A 15,362-nucleotide genomic window follows, 5' to 3' on the forward strand; every position below is an offset into this window, starting at 1 on the left:
GGTGACTGGTGATGTTTCAATTGTCCGGCTCTCAATCTGGCTGTATTTTTTTAGCATTTGCAGAAAATATCATGTTCTGTGCCTGGCTGAAGTCGTCCCAGTGTTTATTGACTTTGCTGTGAGGTTTGCCTATTTGAAAACCGGAAATGAAAGCAAGACGGTCTTCTACTCTGCTGTATCCCAGAAAGGAGGCGTTGACACACATGCATTTTTAAAGAGTTAGGGGTATAATTCAAAGGCTCGCTCTCATACTGGCTTCTTAGGGCAGGGAACAGTTAGAACGGGAGTAATCCACTTAGGCTAATTGGGGACTCCTGTAGCATTCAGTCCATTCCATTGCCAGTGCTCTTCCTGCAAATGCTCCAAGCTAACTGGAAAGGTTGGGCCATTCTACGAAAAGTGCGGAAAACTGTGTGACAAAGATAAAACTGCGCTCCCTTGAAGGCTGACTGTTTGGGAGTATAAAGGCACAAACAAAAAGTGATTCAAAAGGACAGGTAAGTTACTGCTTTAAGACTGTGTTGGGTCATTTCTATGTGAAAGATCTTGAAGTGTTAAACTTCATAACCTCTACAAAATGCACATGTTTTCAAGCACCAAACTAATCACAGATCTGAATTTTTTCCGTGAAACCCAATTTTAGAGTAAAAACCAAGTAACTGGTACAGCATGGTAAACCCTAGTCTATAGACAGAGCCTTCTGCCCAGCTTGTCCCCCGTGTCTTGAGGCATGCACATGCTGCACATGACCAGCGTGGGTCCGGCTGGGAAAGTGGTGCCACTCACCGTAGAGGATGGTTAACATGGACACGGGCATGACTAGGAACCCCAGCAGCATATCGGCTATGGCAAGTGACATCAGGAAATAGTTGGTGGCGTTCTGCAGCTTTTTCTCTAGGGACACAGCCATGATGACGAGGATGTTCCCAGCAATGGTTAGGACGATCACTACAGCTGTCAATAAAGCAGACCAGTTTTTTTCCTGGAGACGGAGGAAGGGGAAACATGGTGGTGAGAGGCACCCTTCACAGGAAATGTTGGTGCGGTTTTCGGAGTCTACTGTCCAGTTAAATGCATCGGAAGTGTTGGCTTCTCCGGAGGAAACGTCTTTACTGTAGAGCCTTGTGTCATCGCTTAATTGCATTAAAGAGTTCATGGAGCTCAAAGAAGTGTTTTCTTCACACAGCATATCCATTTCTGAGCCGCAGCGTGCAGCAGCTGAAGTGTAGAGAGATCGCTAAGTTACAGCCTGTGCTTGCCATTCATCTTCGTCCCTGCACTCTGTCACACTGACGCTGTGGGGCACGCTGGGATCCTCTGGCTGCCTGCCCCTCTCCCATTATTACGGTAATGGAGAGCCGAGGTGGCGCTTCCTGTGTCCCCTGTTCCAGCAGACTCCAACGTTGGCTTTGATCTTTTGAAAACGCGAAGTAAGGACAAAAAAGCAGGATGAACTTTAAGCAGAAGATAGAGTTCAGCCAGGTGGTAGAGTTTTCAGCTTTGGGGGAGAGACCCTGGCTGAGAAAGTTTTGTAGCTACTAGGAATTGGGTTTAATCCTGTCTCACGCTGTCAGTTACTCGGATCACACTAGATTGTCATCTCAATATTGAGACGGCATGCAGTCCAAAACAGCAGGGATGCAGACAGTGTATGGAGAAAGTCAATTATAAAAACAAGCAGTGGTAATCCCATAGTAATTGGATATATTTCGCGTTCTCAGTCTTGGGCTGAATTGCCACAGCTGCCGTCAGGAATTTCAGCTTGCACTGTGCTGCTTCCTTAATAAAAGGAAAGAGGAAACCTCTCTGAAGATCAGTGGATAACTTTCCACGCTAGAAATTATCATCAAATTGATGGCACTGTGGCTAAGCATGATTTCAAACCAGAAAATTAGACAGCAGTATGGGAACTTACATTATCTTCAGATCCACACAGTAGGCACGCTGGGTTATTAGATTCCTTGCTGCCTCTCGCATAGTAATGAAGCCGGGTTGAGCTTTCTCCAGTAGCAGATGAGAGTAATTTGATTTCTGTTTTTTGCTGACTTCCAAAACTGCATGCGAGACCGGAGCCAGTTCCAGCACTGTGAGGTCCGTGTTGGCTTCCTCTGCCACCGCTCAGTCAGATCCTCCCTCCCTGTGCGGCTCGCTCAGCTGGCGCACGGCACGAAATCGCTCCAGAGCCCCCCTCAAAGTCGCATGGGAAAGTAGGCACAGACGTCAGCATCAAGGGGGCTCCTGGTTTCCAGGGGAATGAAATGGCCCTCTGGCTGCCTCCTTCCCTTGATTAGACCTCCCTCTGTGTGTCACAAACTGCAAGGTAGCAACAGCCAGTGAGGGCAGACCAAACGGGCTTTTTTTTTTCCCCTTTCCCCTCACCCTCTCCTTGCTACATGCTATCACTGGGAAGCTTTTTGCTTTAAAAATGAAACTGGAAACAAGGACTCGTATGTAGATTTGTGATGAGGCAGATAAGCTATGCTGTGATGTGTTGGGTTGAAGGGTGCAAAGTGTTGAGCAGAACAGAAATCGGGCTTTGGGATGGTGTGTTCTGAAAGCGTTAGAAGCCTACAGAGCTCCCATCCAAAGCCAACAGGGCTGGTGGCCAAAATGGAATTACTGACACGGGCAGCGTGGGCTTGGAGTGGCTAAGCAGGTCTGTGACAATAACCCTGATGAACGAGGAAGTTTTACTTTGACCATTAAACATGCCCTTCAGCTGGCTGGCTGGCTTTGGGAGAAATATGCCATCTAGATCCTCACACAGGGTAGCAAGTAAGCTTGGTAGAAGAAATGCTGGTGACTGTGCTTCCCTCGTAGTAGTGTGCTGCCTGGGAGTTGTCTCGGGAAGGCAGACAGATCTTAACCTTACACGTGCAGAAAGGGGCTCTTTGCTGAATCCTTGGGGTTTTCTACACTCCTGTCACCTTAACATTCACCCTGGGCACACCTAACTACTCATGCCTGCCACGTGTTGGTGGCTGAATCTGTTCTTTCATAAGAAGATGAAGTTCCAGATCTACCCATCCCGCTGCCCTCTGGACCTTTCCCTCTAGCTGGGAAGACCTTGACCTCCTGAGCATCCATGGCCATTCTCCACTCTGTCGGGGTGCTTGTGCCAGTCACTGTCCTGGTTAGTGGAAGCATCATCTCTACACACGGCTGCTGGTTAGTCACTGCCTCTTTCCTGCTGCCAGATCTCCAGCAGCCTCCAGTGATACCTCGAGCTGTGTATTTCTCACGACTCTCCTGCTACAGCCCATGGCTGCCGTACTTTCGGTGAGGGCTGTGGCAGCCACTTGCTGGGCTGGTGTACTCGTTTTCCCCCTCGCTGCCCTGTTCCCATCCTGCTCCTCTGCATCACATGAGTGCCCTGGGGAACAGTTGGCCAACAGCACAGTCTAGAGTGGCAGGTCCTTGGTACTGAATGTGGTTCTGTAGCTGTAAATAGAACCCCAAGCAATCTGGTTTCTTGCTTCAAAGCTTAGCCTTCTCCATTGTAAAATGGGATAATGGTGGTACCTTCCTCACGAGACTGTTATGAAGCTCAAATGAGAGTCAATTACTTAGTGTTCTCCTTACAAGATGCTCTCAATACTAAGCGTTTACTATTCAGTGTTTCAAAGGCAGAGACAGATTTTTACATCCACTGGTTCCACTTCCCAAATAACCACAACAGCCAAGTCTGGGTCATGCCAAAGCTAGGAGCCAGGAACTCGATCTGAGGCTCCCATGTTAGTGGCAGGGACTTAAGTACTTAATGTACACCATGGTAGGCAGCAGATCCTAGCTTCACAGGAAACTGGATTAGAATAGCCCGAACTCTGGTCTTGATAGCCATTTTTATTAACTCTTATTAAATGCAAATAGAATAATGTCAATTACTACTCAACTGTCGTAGGGCACATGGTTCCTTTCTTATCCACCTGTCCTGTTTGCCTAACTGGCCAGGCCTGTACTCTTGCCTCTATGCTACGTATAGCCTATTAATAGATTGAACCTGGATGTTTCTGACTACGTCTTTTTTTTTTGGCAGTTAGAAAGGTCTTCCTTCCGTTGCTTCTCTCCCCTAAATGGCTGCTACGGCCGGTGCACTGTGCCAATCCAAAGCCAGGAGACAGGTGCTTCCTCCTGGTCTCCCATGCAGGTGCAGGGCCCAAGCACTTGGGCCATCCTCCACTGCCTTTCTGGGCCACAGCAGAGAGCTAGACTAGAAGAGGAGCAACTGGGACTAGAACCTGGAGTTCTGGTGCCGTAGGTGGAGGATTAGCCAAGTGAGCCATGGCGCCGGCCTCTGACTGCTTCTACATGTTTGAAATGAAGTTTCTCGGTTTGGAATGCTCTCGCTCTCCAACTGCTGTCTCCACCTGGGTCACTCCTGCTCACTCTTGAAACTCAGTTCCAAAGTGATCTCTTGGAGTACCAGAGCTGCTACTCACTATTTCTGACCTTTAAGTTATTTAATCTCTGGATTTTAGTTTCTTCACCTAAAATATGGACTACTAACACCTCGAGGACTGACTTGAAAGCTAAATAATTTCCATGTGTGTATTGCACATTTTAAGCACTCAGTAAAGTTCAATTGTTTTTCTTAACAATGTACTAAGCTTTCTGTGGCCTTCTCCAGCGGAGATGAAGACCCTGGCATCTTCTGCAGTCTCCTGTTGAAACACACATTATGTTGTATGTCAGTACCATGTAAGTGTGGACTGTGCCCTGCTCAGTTGAGCATAGAGTTGGTGCCAAGATGTTTGCTCAATGAGTGGCTCGCAATCATCTTAACATATCTGTATTTTTGGACTTCCTACTCATCCTTAACTTTTAATGCAACTTTTTCTCAGAAGGTCTTCAGAGCATGTGTTTTGATTGTCAGCATATATTGAAAACAGATGTGGGGAGAGCCCTAGAACTGAACAGTTTAGGAGGAATACTATTAAAGGGAAATGTAACTAAATATACTCAAGTGTTAGCAAGTGACTCTAAATCATTGTGATAAGTTTTTTTTTTTTTTTTTTTTAAAGATTTACTTGAAAGTCGGAGTTACATAGAGAAGGAGAAGCAGAGAGAGAGAGGTCTTTCATCCGGTGGTTCACTCCCCACTTGGCCACAACTGCCGGAACTGTACTGATCTGAAGCCGGGAGCCGGGATCTTCCTCTGGGTCTTCCCATGTGGATGCAGAGGCCCAAGAAGTTGGGCCATCTTCTGCTTTCCCAGGCCATAGCAGAGAGCTGGATCAGAAGTGGAGCAGCTGGGACTTGAACCAGCACCCATATAAGATGCCGGCATGGCAGGCAGCAGCTTTACCTGCTACACCACAGTGCCAGCCCTGTGATAAGTTTTTTGTAAAGAACTTGTTATAGTTCTCAGAAGTCTGATGTTCTCGGGCCATACTTCCTTATAACCAATAGCTAGGCTTCTGGTCATTGCAAAAACTAGACAGTTTCTTGTTTGGTTTGCACTGTGAAATTTGGTAACCTAAAATTACTTGTACTTTATGAATACTTATGGGTGCCTATGGACACAACCTTAGTCCTTGGCTACTGACTCTTAAACAGAGCTTGTCTACAAATAGCATAGGGATTTGATTTTTGTAGGGATGTTTCTTGCAGTTCAGATACTGGCTGAGTTTGGCCCAGGAGTGCATCGGCTGCTTTGGTGGAAAATGGGATGTGCTATCCAGCTGCCCCTTCAGGACCTACGCAACCAGTCTCCCTGCTGCTGGAAGGGTTGGTAGCTGATGTTTCTCGGCGGATTCTCCCTGTGGAAATTAACCTGAGACCACCTTGCCTGTGTTTATATTCTTTGCCTGTGGCAGCCAGCATATAGCAAATAGTCTGTTAAGATAGAAAGACCTGGACCCTTCATATCTTAAGGCTACACGGCTTTCAGAGTTCGTCGTGGGATCTATTGGGCCATTGTCATGATTGAATCACAGATGCCTGCTCAGTCTTGTTTCCCTTTTCCCCTGTGGGTTTTGAGATTCCTACACACAATTCTGTCTCAGCTTCTTGAGGAATCCAACCTAAGTAAGACCTATCTTTACAAGCTTAAGTTTTATGCCATAGTATACTCCTGGAGGAATTGGGTGCCTTACAGAGAACAGAAAGGCAAGTGTTATGTACACGATGATGGGTGTTCTCCTTGTTACAAACTTGCTCTTCAATAGATAAGACTTCACTGCTTAATTGTTGCCAGAAGGCATTTAAAGTCCACTTTTCCAAACTAAATGTCGAGTTTTGGGCAGGAAAATTCTAGTACTTATGTCTTCTATGGGAGCATATTTTGCATCCAGTCTAATCCGGAGAGTTGAGCAGAAAGTGATTGCCTGAAGTTAGATGTGGACTATTTTTTACAATGACATTTGTGACTTTTTCCTATGCTACAGTTGTTGGGTTTCTGAAACGTCAGTGCCTGACAGATGTTAGTATATATGTGGGAAGTTTTTTCCTTGAGCAGTGGAATGTGACACATCCTGTGTACTATAGCCTCTGCTTGGAAATACAGTGTACATTGCATTAAAAGGCTGTGAGATCCTATGGTAAAGAAACTTATTTCTTGCTGCTCTTACTCCAGAAGACCTATAGAGCACTTTAGTCTTAAAACTGAATTCTGGGCCGGCGCCGCGGCTCACTAGGCTAATCCTCCACCTTGCAGCGCCGGCACACCGGGTTCTAGTCCCGGTCGGGGTGCTGGATTCTGTCCCGGTTGCCCCTCTTCCAGGCCAGCTCTCTGCTGTGGCCCGGGAGGGCAGTGGAGGATGGCCCAAGTGCTTGGGCCCTGCACCCCATGGGAGACCAGGAGAAGCACCTGGCTCCTGCCATCGGATCAGCGCGGTGCGCCGGCCGCAGCGCGCCAGACGCGGTGGCCATTGGAGGGTGAACCAACTGCCAAAGGAAGACCTTTCTCTCTGTCTCTCTCTCTCTCACTGTCCACTCTGCCTGTCAAAAAAAAAAAAAAACTGAATTCTGCTTGACATTCATAAAAACATATGTGTCTCTAAATATACAGTTGGGATCTTGATAAAGATACACTTGTATACTCATGACCCCGATCCAAATATCTGCTGCTTACTTAACTTCTGAAAGTTCCTTCATATTCTTTTGACCCTTTACTTAAGTGGAAGCATGTAGGATATGCTTGTTTCCTGTCTGCCTTTGCGTCCTCAATTAGGTCTGACATTCACCTGTGTTACTGTGAGTGACTTCATTAATGGATGAGAAACTGGTAAATGGCTTAGAATTTTGGAAAACACTATTTTCGTTTAAAGGAGAACACGGTTGATAGTGTTTTATCTTCTTTGCTTTGTAACTTCTCAAGGCAGCGTTAATCTCCACTCAGTTGACTGTACCTGATTTGTTCTAAACAGGTTGCATAGAATTCTGACTCTCTGTTCTTTAAGATCGTGTTGGAGACTTCCGTCACCTAAATCTTAACAGTGGTTTCAGGGTAAGAAAATATTCAGAGAATTTCCTGTATGACAGGAAATCCATCACTTCATTTGGATGCTCCAATTCTTTTTTTTCTTGACAGGCAGAGTGGACAGTGAGAGAAAGGTCTTCCTTTTGCTGTTGGTTCACCCTCCAATGGCCGCCACGGCTGGTGTGCTGCGGCCGGCGCACTGTGCTGATCCGAAGGCAGGAGCCAGGTACTTATCCTGGTCTCCCATGGGGTGCAGGACCCAAGGACCTGGGCTATCCTCCACTGCACTCCCGGGCCACAGCAGAGAGCTGTCCTGGAAGAGAGGCAACCAGAACAGAATCCGGCGCCCAGACTGGGACTAGAACCTGGTGTGCCAGCACCGCAAGGTGGAGAATTAGCCTATTGAGCCACGGCACCGGCCGATGCTCCAATTCTTAATTTGAAACAAGCCAGGTCATTTGGCCACTGTGTGCCTGGAACATATCATGTTTTGAATTGTCTTCTGTTATGCCAGTGGTTTTTATTTAAAGAAACTACTTGAAATTAGCTAATGACTGTCTTCTATCTCCTAAAACTTTTACTGATGTTCATATTGTATAAAAGGCAGAGATGGATATTTTCATCTGCCGATACGCTCTCCAAATTCCTTCAACTACCTGGCTAAGGCCAGGATTCAGGAACTCAATTGGGGTCTTCCATGCAGGGGGTAGGTATTAAACTATTATAGCCATTACTGCTGCCTTCCAGGTTGCACATTAACGGACAGCTGGAATTGGCAGAGCTGGGATTTGAACGTAAACACTGCAAGGTGGGCTGCATGCATTCTGAATGATATCTTGACTACTGTGCCAAATGCCCACTGTGCCATCTAAACAGTAAAGTTTAGTTTAACAATACATGCTAACTTAATAGAGCTTAAATTCTTTTTATTTCTCTTATTTGAAAGGCAGAGCAACTGATCTCCTACTTACTGGCTCACTCCTCAAATGCTAGCAGAATCTAGGGAGGGCCAGGCTAAAAACAGGATTTGGGAACTCAATATAGGTCTCCCAAGTGGGTGGTGGAGACACAAGTACATGAACCATCACTTGCTGCTTCCTATGGTATGCATTAACAGGAAGCTGGAACGGAGAGTATAGCCAGAACTAGAACCTGGCTAATGCCATATGTAATGAGTGTTCCAGGTGGTATCTCAACTGTTCTTCTAAATGCTTAACATAACTTTTAAATGTGTGTGTGTCTGTGCATGTGTTTGTGTCAGAGAAAGTTCCTGTCAGCTGGTTTACCCCAAATATCTGTAATGCCTGGGCTGAAGCCAGGAGCTGGAACTCAGTCAAGGTCTCCCTGTGTGTCAGGGACCCTACTACTTGAGCCATCATTTCCTGCTTCCCAGTGTACACATTAGCAGGAAGCTAGAATTGGAAGTGGAATCAACACTCAAACCCAGGCAGCCTGATAAGGGGATATGGGCATCCCAAGCAGTCCTAGCCACTAGGCCAAAGGCCTGACCCTAACATAATTATTGAGTGCTGTGGTAACCACTTCTAGGATAAAAGATTAAATCATGAGGGTTAATAATGTTCTGACTGTGAACTTGGCCACTCAATTAGTTGATGGTAGCATGGATAAGTATAGGATTTAAGGAAGATGTCAACTTGACAGTCAATGGAATGTTGATGGGATTGAAATATGTGGTGCTGGCTGAGACCATCTAAGAGTGAGTGGGGAGAGACAGGGAAGAGGTCTGGCTATATTACTCCAATATTTAAAGGGGGGTTGTGGAAGAACCAGTCAGAGGGACACAAAGAAGTCACTCTTTAAGATTTGGGGTTGGCCAAATGTGTGGATAATAGTGTCCTTCATGGAAAAAGGACTGTGGGTTGGCTTTTTTTTTTTTTCTCATAGAAAAATCAATTCTGTCAAATACTCCAATTTGCTGTCTGTCTTAAGAGTAAGCTTAGCTACATGTGGCAAAAATCCCATAATACATTAAACAGAACATTTGTCCTTCACATGGAGTTTTCAGGTGGTCAATCCAAGGCTGACATAGTTATCAGGAAATGGGACACTATCTTGCTGCTCTACCATACTTGCAGTGAAGGTTTGTGATGCAATATGGATGTGGCACTCCAGCCATCTCGTCCACGTTCTAGCTAACAGGGAGAAAAGAGGTTTCCCATCTCCTTTGGTATCATGTGACACTTCTGCTTGTTCTTATTGGGTAGAATGTGGCTATGTGACCACTCTAGTTCTATGTAAGAAAGGAGGGGTCCGGAAGCCTTCATTCCAACTGGCTGTGTAAGCTTATAGATCAAAAAGCTTATTAAGAAAAGGAGAACCGGGCCGGTGCTGTGGTGTAGTGGGTAAAGCTGCCACTTGCAGTTCTGGCATCCTGTATGGGAGCTGGTTCAAGTCCTGGCTGCTTCACTTGTGATCCAGCTCTCTGCTATGGCCTGGAGAGTAGTGGAGGATGGCCCAAGTCCTTGGGCCCCTGCACCCCTAGTGGGAGACCTGGAAGAAGCTCCTGGCTTGGATTGGCCCAGCTCTGGCTGTTGCGGCCAATTGGGGAGTGAACCGGTGGATGGAAGACCTTGTCTCTCTGCATGTGCCTAACTCTGCCTTTCAAATAGATCTTAAAAAAAATCAAAGTTGGGAGACAATAGCAGCCTTTGCCATAGACCTCTAAGATACTATGTCAAAGTGGTTGAATACAGGAGGCAGAAATGGGGCAGGAGGTATACATTAGAGTCATCAGCCAATGGAGGTAGCATTTATAGTTCAATGTGTGTGTTTTCTTGCCATAAAACTATAAACTTGGTTGTTAAACATATTTTATTATATACTTGTAGGTTCAAAGTCCACATGGGTCTTCACAGCTGCTTTCTTTTTTGGAGCCTCTAGGGGATTGGAGTGCTACTTGTTAGCTTCTACAACCATCCACACCCCTTGGCTTGTGGCCCTCACCTTCATTGCTGTAGTTGACAAGTGAAGATTGAGTCCTCATGCTGCCATCTCCCTGGCTCTTTGCAGTAGGGAGAAATTCTCTGCTTTTGGGTATTCATATTGATTAGACTGGGCCCACTTGGATAGTTTATATGCTCTGCATCTCCAGGTTCTTATGTTAAACTTGAATGACATGTTTGTTGAAGTAAAACATATTCAGATTTGGGACATGATTCTACCCCCATCACAGTAATGTAAGAAACAAAGGGTATAATAGGGAAGGACAGAGGTCCTGGAAAATGTAGGGCAACACTGAAACATTAAGTTTCCTAAGAGATGAGAAAACAGGAGGACTTAGCAAAAACTTCCTTGAAGTGATGACAGGGAGAACTTGATGTCCTAGTGTCCAGGGAGAAGGGTTTCAAGAAATAAGCTGGAGCCAGCATTGGGGCACAGCGAGGTATGAGCACAAGTTCAAGTCCCAAGGTTTCTGGGAAAGCAGTAGAAAATGGCTAGAATGTCTGGATCCTGCCACCTATGTTGGGGAGGGACCTGGATGGAATTTCAAGTTCCTGTGGCCATTTAGGGAGGACACTAGTGGATAGAAGCTAGTTAGCTTGCTTGCTCACTCACTTTTTCCTTTTTCTCTAACTTGGCCTTCTCAATTTCTTAAAGTTAGCTGAGAAGTTTGATAGCATTGAGAATCTAAGGTGAAAGCAAAGATGAGTCCATTAGATTTTTGGTGACCTTAATCGTGGTTTGACAAATGTTAAGAATTGCAAAGCAAGATGATAAAGGGCAGGGGGAATGCTGAGAATGTGAGGGAGGGGATAAATTTAATAAAGCAAGTGTTATCCAAGAAGTATAAAGCATGGGAGGGGATTGGGATGCAGAGGATTTTTCTTGGTCCAATAATGAACCATGCATATAGCTGGGGGAGAGTGTTGGAGACAGAAAACAGCAAGCTTCTTTGCAGAGAGGCCTTGAGATGGAGACAGGACTTGAAAGTTTGAGGAACAGCCAGGATGCCATGTGTGGCTGTAGTAATGTGAGTGAGGGTAGGGTTTGAGATCATTGAGAGCTTTATGTAGATGATGGAGAGGCCATTTTCTCATAGCAAGCTTGGAAGACACTTGATTCCAGCCAAGGTGTGCCATGCCATAATTTACATTGAAATAGATGACTCTGGCCATTTTATTGAATAGAATGGGCTAAGGAGTAGGTAAGAGGAGAGGAAGCGGGGATCTCTTTCAAATGAGAAATGGTGGTGGTTTAGACTATGGCAGTGACCCATGGTTTGTGAGAATTGATTCCGTATGTTTTAAGGTAGAGGAAGAGAAACTGATAGAGGATATAGGATATGAGAAACACAGAACACAAAGATGGCTCTGAGGGTTTTAGAATTGAACAGCAGGGAGGATGAGTTCTTGATGGAACTATGAGGAATTCAGGAGGAAGTGGTTTTGGGTGGCCAGTTTTGGATGTGCTAAACTTGAGCTATTTTAAGGACATAAAAACCACAACACAGCTTAAAAAATAAGAGCCTGGAATAGAGGTCCAGAGTGCAGTTGTAAACTTGAACATCCTGAAAACAAGATTGCCCTAGGTATCTGAGAGGAGCAGTCTGAGTGAACGATGCCAGGTCCATGTCTGTGTTCTGAGGGGAGGAAGTTACGAGGAGCCAGCACAGGAGACTGGTGGGGACAGTGAGGAATAAGAGCAGAGAAGGTGGTAGACCAGGAAGGCAAGAAAATAAAGTATTACAAGGAGCAGAGGCCAATCAAAATGCATTGAAGACTTAAAGAATCATGTACTTGAAGCATATTTCATTATGTAGGGAGCTATGTATGACCAATGTTGAATAATAGCATAGGATAAAATGTATAGACTATGATCTCGGCTTAAAAAAATCTACCCAAACCGAGAGGAAATCTATGAAAATACTAAGCAATTTTATCTTGGTCAAGGGATTGTGAAATTTTTTTCACTATGATTATTTTGGAGTCCTGTAGACTTCACAAAGCATGTAAATGTTATCTTTCTGAAGATTAACTTTATTAAACAACTGCAGGTTAAGGGAATAGAGCCAGGGTGGCTTTGTATTCTATTTATGACTGGGGTACCCTGGTGAGATTTTCAAACAGCTTACTTTCTTGAAGCATAGCAGTTGGACTGATCAGGGCTTCTATTGGCAAATGGTAGAATTCTAATTCAAAAAACATCAAAGATTCTCATGTAACTGAGGAGTGCAGGGGTGGAAGTATCTTCAGGCCCAGCTGGATCTCATGGCCAAAAGGATCTTATTAGGACTGTGTTTCTCAGTCTGAACCAGTCTTCCCTCTCATTGATCCTATTTTCTTATATAGATGCCTTCCTTCAAGTTGCTGGGGCAGGTAGCTTTGACAGTTGTGACTTCACATCATTGCAGTTTGTGAAACAGGATCGAACTTTGTGATGTTAACTTGTTAATTGTAGGGAAGACCCTGGTTGTCACATGCCCATCTCTGACCCACTCACGGTGGCAAGGGGAATCTAACTTGGATGCCCACTCCTGTGGGGAGGTGTCATGGCAACATGTTGGGCCATCTTCGTTGGGACTATATGGAATGGATCCTTCCTCTAGCAGAGATCTCTGCCCAGGCAAGTAACATGACTCTACCTTCTGTTAGTAGAAGGTGCTATTTGCTTATTTTTTTTTCCCACTCTGCTGTCTCACTTAGATGCTTCATATGTCATCACCTTGACTTGAGGTCACTAGGAGGCCATTGAGTATGTTTTCACTTTAGAAGTAAATAGCGCTTCAGTCAGTAGGTGACCTAAAAGTGTATTTTTTGAAATAGCTAGATATAGTAGGCATGACCTAGGTCTGGGATAAATGAATATACTAGATAGCATGAGATAACCTTTCATAAGAGTGCAGAGCCATGAGGTAAAATACTTCTGACTAGTCCCACAGAATTTCCCTTGGGAAATTTTTCAGGTGTCTATTAGTAAAAATTTTAAACAGACATTTGTCCAAGATTTAAATGTTGTTCTGGCACCAACTATTAGGTGCCCATGATAGTCTTGGCAAATTTAATACTTGTAACTTGGGTATGTGGTGAACCAGATTGGAGAGCTTGGTTTGTGATGGTTGTGTTGGTTCTCTTTATCTGATCAGAGCTATGCCTCAAAGCATGAATCCCTCCTCTGAGCCTAGCTATAGTCCCCACCAAATGCTGTGGGGACCACAGGGGTTGGAGCAATGATGGTTGAAATGTTTCCTCAGAAGAGGAACCCTTTGGTCTAGCTTAACCAAATCGCCCTGTGAGAAAGCAGCGAGGAAGCAAACACAGCTAACAGGAAGAGAATGGGAGCTCAATACTCACAGGGTGGCTTTATAATCTCTGTTCTTTCCAGTAAAGGTTTCATCTCTGGGCTAGAGGGCCTGACTCAACTCTAGGTCTTGCCCCTTATTGGTGTTCTCAGTCCTATGTCATGAATGCTGGTGGGAGGAGGAGGAAAAGGTCTTGAAATTTATTTCTAAAAACTTTATTTACATTTACTTGAAAGGCAGAGACAGAACAAGAAATCTGTCTGCTGGTTCACTCCTCCAAATGCTTGCAACAACTGGGGCTGGGCTATGCTTAATCAGGAGCCCAGAACTCGACCTGAGTCTCCCATGTCAGTGGCAGGGCCCCAAATAGTTCACCTTAAAACCTGATGCTTCCCAGGGTCTGCATTAGCAGGAAGCTGGAACTGGAAGCAGAGCCAGCTTTCAAACCTTGGCATTCTGATAGGGTTGGTTCCTCTGTAGTTCAGTAGGCTGGCTCAGTAGTCAGCCATAAGTGCTGTCTGTCTTGGGAGTATACCAGCATAAAGGAAAAATTAAGTTCTCAAACTCAAGAGGCCATTTCTGAAACATGAGGTATTCTTCCTTTTGTGTACATGATACCAATTAAGGCAGTTAAGTTCCTCTAGTCCTCTTAAAAATATCTGATGGGGTTCTAGAAATCTCTGAAATGGATCAAGATATTTTAATTTGGTTTCTCATAAGAGTATAGTATACATTAAGATTCTTATATTTATTATTCATGAAGAGGGTGTGCGTGTATGTCAGTGTGCCTGTGATGATCAGCTCCAGTCTCAGTAAAAATAAGTCACGTAGTTCATTTGTTAATGAATGACTGGAGTTACTTTTTTTCTTGAATTCTGCCCTTGAGGTGGAAGTCTAGTACTCCCAGATCCTCTCAAACTGATGAAAATGGATGAGGGATTCTGGAGTCTTGGACCAAGAAGGCCAGTCATGCTTCAAACCTCATGTGGGAAGAGAACTGAAGTTGATCAGCTCGCTGCTGTCGCCGAATTTGGCTGCCACACACAGCACCTCCTCAAACTTGGTCCTCCTTTTTTAAAGATTTTATTGATTTGAGAAGTAGAGTTAGACAGTGAGAGGGAGAGATGGAGGTCTTCCATCCACTGGTTCACTTCCCAGATGGCTGCAATGGCCAGAGCTGCACCAATCTGGAGCCAGGAGCCTTCTCCAGGCCTCTCACATGGGTGCAGGGGTCCAAGCACTTGGGCCATGTTCTACTGCTTTCCCAGGCCACAGCAGAGCTGGATTGGAAGAGGGGCAGCTGGGACATGGACCAGTGCCCATAGGGGATGCCGATGTGGCAGGCAGAGGATTAACCTGTGCCACGGCGCTGGCCCCGGTCCTCCCTTTTCAAGCACACTTTATCTTCTGTCCTGGAGGTGCCCTTCTGTGTTCTTGGTGTCCTGTCACTAGGTGACCATGCTCATACCTAAGTGGTAGTCATTGCTCCTGGGTTACCAGACCACGGCAAGGTGACTTGGTTCTGGAGATCTTCCCCAGAACCACAAACATTAGAATCCCGTAGGCTGTGAATTCTCAGAGGGTTTCTGAAGGAGTTTGGACAAGTACATTTCAGAAGGTTTTAGTAAACATAGAATGAGTTGACTTTGTCCTTTTTGGTTTCTTCCAATCCTGAGTGTTTTA

General features: G+C 45.2%; 1 protein-coding gene and 1 long non-coding RNA gene across 8 annotated transcripts in view; one reads left to right on the forward strand and one right to left on the reverse strand.

Moving 5' to 3' along the window:
• HTR2A (5-hydroxytryptamine receptor 2A) overlaps positions 1 to 2,392 on the reverse strand; it is a 64,255-nt gene extending 61,863 nt beyond the window's left edge. Inside the window, exons 1-2 of the mRNA XM_008273798.5 lie at positions 1,916 to 2,392; positions 787 to 1,779 (exon numbers count right to left, since the gene is read on the reverse strand). Coding sequence (XP_008272020.3) covers positions 787 to 1,195 — 409 coding nt within the window. The 5' untranslated portion in view covers positions 1,196 to 1,779; positions 1,916 to 2,392. The remainder of the gene's footprint in view (positions 1 to 786; positions 1,780 to 1,915) is intronic.
• Positions 1 to 15,362, forward strand: part of LOC149124590 (uncharacterized) — a 335,846-nt gene that overhangs the window by 37,080 nt on the left and 283,404 nt on the right. The gene's annotated exons all lie outside the window — the stretch shown is intronic.

Source organism: Oryctolagus cuniculus, chromosome 9 (assembly GCF_051225735.1).
Source record: "Oryctolagus cuniculus isolate XC-2025 breed Fujian yellow rabbit chromosome 9, ASM5122573v1, whole genome shotgun sequence".
Classification (NCBI taxonomy): domain Eukaryota; kingdom Metazoa; phylum Chordata; class Mammalia; order Lagomorpha; family Leporidae; genus Oryctolagus; species Oryctolagus cuniculus.